Genomic DNA, 7,384 nt, shown 5'->3' with positions numbered 1-7,384 from the left:
AGACCCAGCTGGCTTTGGCGGCCTCTTTTTTTGGGGGGGGGGAGGGGAGTTCCTGGCAGGGGAAGGAGAGGTCTGAAAAGCTGCACCGCTCAGTGGGATGCAAAGCCAAGCTGCCGTTTCTCAGACCCGATTTTTCTCCTGCCAAATGGAGTGACAGAGGCCTGCCTTGCAAAGGTGTTGTAGAGACTGCGCATACAAAGAAAGGCCCAAAGAGCAGTCTGCCCCCATCGCCAGAAGGGCATCCACCCCTTCCCCAGGAAGTTGGGTTAAGGCCAACTCCTTTTTACCAGTGCCATGCCAAGACAAAGATCGGCTTGGTGTTTGGGTGCATAGCTATGAGCTCTCTTGAGGAACCCCCCCGCCCCCACTGCTGGAAGGCATCTAAATGCCTCTGATTCAAAAGAGGCACAGCTGTCTAATGTGGCAATTCCAGGCACTGTGGAACCACAAAAGGATACAATATCCCTGAATTCCAGCTGAGGAAACTTCCTCTTCAGTTGAGCTGCTCGACGAAGGGAGCTGGTGCCGACCACACTGTTGGAAGGAGAGCAGTTAGAGAAGCACACGTCAGCATGAAGCCAGGGCCTTACTGGCTGGTTGTTTCTCTGCATCGAGGGTACCAGGTGGAGGCGGCAGCTGCAGAGTCAGATGATCCGCTGGTCCTTCCTGGACACCCTTACCGGCTCTCTGAAGGCCCAGGCAGGGGGCTTTCCCAGCACTCTTTCCCACATTCTAACCTGGGACTTCCCACCTGCTCATATGTGGGCCCCTCTTCTGCCCCCCACATCCACATGGGGAGGGCTGGCTCAGCTCCGGGGGTCTATGGGGTCTGCGAGAGCAGCCTCTGCCCCTGGCCACTGGCAGGCAGGATGGGTAGAAGCAGATTTTAGTGGTAAAACAGAAGTTTAAACTTTGCAGTGTTGCTTTTTTGAAATATTGCCACGCATACGTAATGTAGGCATGCTCTAAAAACCCTTTGAAGGGGAACCAACCGTTTGAGCAACCTGAAGATGGTTTTTGTGTAGGGCATAGAGCCTTTGGAGTCACAAACTACTGTTCTCCCGACTCGGGGCCAGGGAGGCTCCTGGAGCCAGGGGCCCAGCAAAGTGTCCAGAAGATGAGAGATCTGGTCCTATTCCGAGTCCTCGCTAAATGAATTAACTATATGTACATTGCAACGCTACACACTCTGACAAGGTTTGTGAACGAAAGGAGACATGCTATGCATAGTCCGTTGTGTTGACAGCGTCACTAGGAATGATTCCTCAGAAATTGAATTGCTCCAAGTAAACTGGATCTTGGATAAGATTTTATAAGTTTGTGGCTATTTCTTTTTGGCATAATACATCACGGTTGTTCTGCTTGCTCCCACATCCCACATGTCTCACCAGGATCGTCCCCGCAGCCCAGACCTGCCCCGTGCCCTTCACGGCAGCCTGAGTGCTGCTGCACTGAGCTCAACACTTGAATCCCAGCCAAGCCTCAGGGACACGGATCCTCCACTTAATGGAGATGCTGTTCGGCCCAGGAACTTCTTCTGGTCCTTGATGAACAGAGGTTCTGGACACACAGCCCAGCCCTGTGCTTGCTGACTCGGAAGACAGGCTGGCTTGATGCAAGAGGATTGCAGGCTTCGGCTTCATCTTCAGGGATTTTGTTCACACCCTTGGGCACAGACCCAGAGGAACCAAACAGAAACACAGAGCATGGATGGACCTTTGCAACAGAATAAATTGGGTGCAGCTGGGCACACGGTGGAAACTGCAGGGCAAGTACTCATGCCAAAGCCCATTTTGGAGAAAGCTGCCTGAAGGACTGGGTCAAACTGAGGCGATGAGAATTGACATTCTAGGACTACCAGGGCAAACAGAAAACTAATATGCTTGCAGGTCCAGATGGCATACACCCGAAGACTTAAGGCACTCAAATATGAAACTGTCAGTCTACTAACAAGTACCTTTACTATGTCTCTAGAATTGTCCTTTGCGCTGGATAACTGGAAAATAGCAAATAGTCCCTTTTTAAAGACTGGGGTGAGCAGAGGGGATCCAAGGAATTTGGAATAATGCATGCAGTTTTGGTCACCAGATCTCAAAAAGGACATTGCAAGGCAGAAGGCGATCAGTATGATTAAGAGGTTTCCTATGAGGAAAGGCGAAAGAGACTGGGAATTTTCAGTCAAGAAAAAAAGATCGCTAAGGGGAGACATGAGAGAGGTTTGTAAAATGATGCATGCGGTGGAGAAAGTGTATAGAAGGAGCTACTAGAACTCTGGGGCACGCCGTGAAGCTGCTGAGAAATAGGTTCTGGACAGATAAAAAGGGAATGTCAGTGAAACTAGCGATGACCACAAGCATAGAAAGCTGTAAAAGGGAATTAGCCAGATTCATGGCTAATTCCACCAAAATACCTGGTATTTTTGGCCACTGTGTGACAGAGTGTTGGACCGGATGGCCTGATCCAACATTGGTTTCTCTTCTTATGCCCAGTTTGTCTCTTCTCTGTGCCCAGTTTGTCTGGATCTGCGGGGCAAATGGTTGGCCACGGTGCAACATAGAATGCTGGAGGAGACAGGCCACTGCTGTGATCCAGCAGGTTCTTCTGAAGGTTTGGGACGATACTCCCAGGCTCCAGAAAGATTGTCTGCAGTGGCAAACCAGCATGTCTTCTTGTAGCAAGCAGAGAATATGCAGCTGAGAGGGGGCTAAGCAGCAAACTCACCTCTTGTCAGGGAGGCTGTCGAGAGTTTTCCCAGAGTACTTGGGGTGAAAGACGACGGCATCATGGGGGTTCTCTCTCCTGCACAGAGCCATGAAACAGGTCAGCTGAGTGGCAGCAGGGCTCCCTTGGCCTTCCCCCTGCACAGCCCAAAGAGTCCCAGCCCCGCTGCGCATCTGAGGCTCTGGTGGGAGGGGCCCTGCCCTGCCCTGCCCGAGTCGCCCACGTGCACAGCAGCAGAGGGAAGGGGAGGAGACCAGCTGGCCAAAGCTCCCCTCCCTCCCGCCCTCGGGCTGAACCTCGCAAAGGCTCTCCCACTCACTTGCAGACGGCACCAATGGTGAATCCTGGGGGCAGGGTCGTGGGCAGGTCCTTCAGCGAGTGAACCACCAGGTCAACCCTGAAACCAGAGCACCACAGAAAGTGGGCAGGGAGCCGCAAATGCCAGACCGGTGAATCCAAACCGGAGGCGGCAGGATTGCAACAGAGCCCAGGCAGCCCTGAGCAAATCATTCTCAGTGTGGCCTACTTTTCAGGATTGTTGTGAAAATGCTCACACACCCCTCTGAAAGGGCACACTGAGCGGGAATGCTGGGCTCTTTGGCCCTGCTCTGTCATGCCCTCTCCCTCCCCCCCTGCCATGCATGCCACGGGCTTTGTTTCAAGACAGCCGGCCCTGGCTCTGCAGGCACCCACTGCCTGGCAAGAGGCCAGCACCAAAGAAGCCCCCCCGGTGAGTGCCAGCTCCACCAGTGACACCTGCAGGGCAAAATTCAGGCCAGCCCACAAGGGCACTCACTCGTTTCTCTCCAGGGCATTTTCCAGCTCCTTGGTAAAGAGGCTCTTCTCTCCAATCTAAGGGGGGTGGGGTGGAAAGAGGCCATCCGTCAGAGGCAAGGAGGACTCCTCTGCGGGAGCCAGCCACAGTCAAGGGGGGCAGAGGGGGCGGGGCTTACCTTGGAGAGAGCTGTGTCCAGGATCCGGTCTCCAGTGGTCGACATGGCAACTGTTCAAACACATGGGGAATGTGGGGGGGGGGTGTCACTCCAGCACCAGCAGTTTGGATACAGGAGACGGTATGGTGGGGAGGGCCTGGATCACGTGGGGAGGGGACTCTCCTGTCCAGCCACCGCCCGCTTTCCCCAGAACCCTCTGCGGGGCAGCAGAGCAAGGGCCCAGTCAGTCACACATCAGGCCAGCGCGCCACGGGTTGTGCTGGTGCCCGGAGGAATGCCTATGCCGCTCCCTTCCCCCCACCCCACCCCCGAGCTCACTGGGGCTTGGCTGCTCCCGTCCGGGGCCCCAGGCACTCACCAATCTCGAAGCAGAGGTGGGGGTGGCGCTCCTGCAGCATCTGCACCACGCTGTCCGTCTGGATCCGGGCCAGCTGCCGTTCCAAACAAGGGGAGAGGAAGGGTCAGAGAACATCGGAAGCTGCCTCCAGTGCAGACAGAGTGGCCAGCCGCCAGGGGGCCCCCTTGGAGGAGCAGCCGTGGCCTCCCCCGGGACACACGGAGAGACATCAGCCTGGGCCCTGCTGCTCCCTCCACAGACACCCAGCAGTCAGACAGGGAGAGCCCCCCTGCAGCAGGTGCCAGGGAAGTGGAGCTGGGCCTGCCCCGGGCTAGGCCCCTCCAGAAGGGGCAGCTGGCAGGTGGAGATTAGCTGCAATCCACCACAAGGGTGGGCGGGAGGCCATTATCTCCTTCCCAAGCCGGCCACCCCACCCCACCCCACCCCCGTCTTCGAGCACGTTTCTTGGGATTCTGCAGGGGAGGCTGATGGAGAGACTTTTCTTCAGCCAGGGTGGGGGTGGGGGTTGGCTTCACCTGGCTCTTCCTGGTTCCCACGCGGATCGTGTGGCTTTTCAAGCCATTTTCCTCCTGCAAAGGTTTGCCTCCAGTTATTTCAAGAAACGAAACTTCGGTCTCCACAAACTCTTGCATACAAGGGCACGCTTGTCAGGACCAGTGCCCATAGTGCGTGCGAGAGACGGACTGTGTGACCAACAGGGACAGAAAGAGGGAACCTGGGAAGGTTCAGCACGGATCGACCCACCAAGGGCACATTTGGCAGCCTCACGCCATTCAGAGATGAGCCCTAGTGATGCACCAGTGGTTCCCTTAGGCTCCAGACAGGCAACTGAATGGCGTAAAGTGATCATCCCCCCCCCCCCCCCCCCCCCCTGCTTCCCTGTCCAAGCTGCTGGCAGCAGAGCCCTTCCTTTGGGTCCCCTGCTCTACTCTCCACCTCCGGGTCCATCCCGGGCTCGTTCTGACCCCTCTGCAGGCAGCCCCCAGCCGCAGGCCTCCCTCCCTCCCTCCGTTTAATCCTGGCAACAAGCCCGAGAGGGAAGCTGGCTGCCCCTGGCCTCCCAGCAGAGCGGAAATTCAAAGTCAAGCCTCCCGAGTCCGAGGCTCTTGAAATTTTTCTCCCCCCTCAAAAGACTAGAACTCCGGGGCATCGAAGGAAGCTGATGGGCAGCAGGTTCAGGACAGACAAAAGGAAATGCTAGTTAAAACGTGGAGTTCGCTGCCGCAGGATGTGTGAGGGCCCTAGGAATAAACAGCTTGCAAAGGGGATTAGATCGATTGATGGAGGATTGGCCTATCAGTGGCTACCAGCCATGATGACTGAGGGGAACCTCCACCTTCGGAGTCGCTCAACCTCTGAATTCCAGAGCCTGGAGATGATGTCAGGGGAAGGCCTCGGCCTCTCTGCCCTCTTGTTGGCTGTCCAGAGGAACAGGTTGGCCATCGGGTGAGAGGATGCTGGACTAGGTGGACCCTCCCTGGGCTGTCCTTAGGCTCCACCACAATGCCCACCGCCACGCAGCTGAATGACACTCTGCCCTTCTCTCCAACACAGACTCAAAGACGTGAAAGGCGCTGAGTGTGCCCAGCCCGCTCATCTGCACCACAGCCACCCATGGATGAAACCCAGCAATGGAGGCCACAAGCTGGTGGCCAGAGGGAAGGCCTAGGAAGCCCTTCCTGCAGAGGGATCAGGGTTAGTGGGGAGCCTGGCATCTTGCTGCAAAGCCATGGCCCTAAAGAGGACAAAGCAGTGCACACGTGCGGCGGGGGGAGACTCCAGCCTCCGCCACTGAGTCTCCTGATAATAAGGGAGGCAGCCGTCAGACAGTGCCGGGCAGCAGACTCCCAGAGCACTCCTGCGGGCAAGCAGGGTTTCCGGCTCTCCTCCCCCATTACCTGGCTGGGCCCGTCTGCCATCTCCAGCTCTGCGAGGTCTTTGCCAGCGACTTGACCCGTGTCTGATCAGGAGCCTCTCTCTTTGCAAAATGAGGCACCCTGCGGGGCCAGAGATAAGGAAGAGGCGGGAGGTCTAAAGGGGCTGGGCCTGGAAGGAAGCGCAGCTGCAGGCACTGCGAGGAAGGAGCTGCCCAGGTTCTGCACAGAAAGAAATTGTTCTAGGGAAAATGTGGTAAGAGGAGGCACCCCCTTCTACGCTCAGGCAGCTCACAATGGGGCCATTTTTGCAAGTGAACAAGAGTCATTTTACCCACATATGGGGGGGGAGTCAAATGGCACAACACACAAGCACACACACCCCTGCTTCCTCACTCAGTGGCCATCGACCTGGCCGTCTGCTTCAGCCTGCACTGCCTGTGGCCTGTAACATTTCCAACAGCAACACTTCCTTGGAATAAGTACTCGTGCATCCAAGATTCAGGGGTGTACAGATTTTGAGCCATCTGGGGCATGACACAGAGGAAGGGAGGCTCTACAAGCAGGGCCCCAGACACTCAAAATGCAAAGCAGGAAAAAAATCTGAGGACTTTTCCTACCTGGGGGTGCACTGAAGGAAAGAAACCCTTTTGTACTTTGAACACAGACAGTATTGTCATGACTTTTTTTTTAATGTACATAAATTGTGTAACAATTAAGGACCTAAGAGAAGCCAGTGTTGGATCAGGCCAATGGCCCCTCCAGCCCAACACTCTGTGTCACATAGTGGCCAAAAATACCAGGTGCCATCAGGAGGTCCACCAGTGGGGCCAGGACACTAGAAGCCCTCCCATTGTGCCCCCCCCAAGCACCAAGAATACAGGGCATCCCTTGCCCCAGACCGAGAGTTCCTATCTATACCTTGTGGCTAAGAGCCACTGAGGGACCTCTGCTCCATACGCTTATCTAATTCCCTCTTGAAGCTGTATTTAGTAATACTACATTACTAATTCAGTGTTGTGTCAGAATGGTTAGCAGGTCAGATGGAGATCTGGAAGATCCAGGTTCAAGGGCTCACCACAGAGACTGACAGAACCAGAGAGCCGGAAGGGGCCACACAGGCCGTCTCGCCCAACACTCAAACACCCACCCTCCCTGCTCAGTGCAGGATCATCCGCCTGGAGCCTCCTTGGCAAGAGTGCGCCCGGCTGCTGCTTGGCGGCTGAGGGGGGGGGGGAGCTCACCCCCTCACTCAGCCTAGCCCGCTTCACGGGGCTGTGGTGGGAATAAAACGGAGGGCGGGAGGGGAGGGGAGTGTGGGGTGAGCCCAGCCGAAGGGAAAGGTGGGCTGCGCAGCAGGTTGCAACGCCTAGCCAGGCACTGGGAGCCAAGGCGTTGGAGGAGGGGCGGCGGCTCAGCGGCAGAGCCTCAGCTTGGCACGCAGACGCCCCCCCCCCCCCGGTTCGAGCCCCGGCCGA

General features: G+C 56.4%; 1 protein-coding gene across 1 annotated transcript in view; it reads right to left on the bottom strand.

Annotated features, from left to right (window-relative positions):
- The window catches only part of HMBS (hydroxymethylbilane synthase), a gene marked incomplete at its 3' end in the record, with an annotated part of 8,476 nt that extends 2,437 nt beyond the window's left edge, over positions 1 to 6,039 (bottom strand). The window contains exons 1-8 of the mRNA XM_015428038.1: positions 5,931 to 6,039; positions 4,548 to 4,601; positions 4,033 to 4,105; positions 3,675 to 3,724; positions 3,518 to 3,573; positions 3,041 to 3,118; positions 2,722 to 2,799; positions 459 to 534 (exon numbers count right to left, since the gene is read on the bottom strand). Coding sequence (XP_015283524.1) covers positions 459 to 534; positions 2,722 to 2,799; positions 3,041 to 3,118; positions 3,518 to 3,573; positions 3,675 to 3,724; positions 4,033 to 4,105; positions 4,548 to 4,601; positions 5,931 to 5,951 — 486 coding nt within the window. The remainder of the gene's footprint in view (positions 1 to 458; positions 535 to 2,721; positions 2,800 to 3,040; positions 3,119 to 3,517; positions 3,574 to 3,674; positions 3,725 to 4,032; positions 4,106 to 4,547; positions 4,602 to 5,930) is intronic.
- Between the last annotated feature and the right edge of the window lie 1,345 nt (positions 6,040 to 7,384).

The sequence above is a fragment of the Gekko japonicus genome, unplaced genomic scaffold (assembly GCF_001447785.1).
Source record: "Gekko japonicus isolate JY-2015 unplaced genomic scaffold, Gekko_japonicus_V1.1 scaffold1031, whole genome shotgun sequence".
Lineage (NCBI taxonomy): Eukaryota > Metazoa > Chordata > Lepidosauria > Squamata > Gekkonidae > Gekko > Gekko japonicus.
This window is presented reverse-complemented; position numbering and strand designations above follow the sequence as displayed.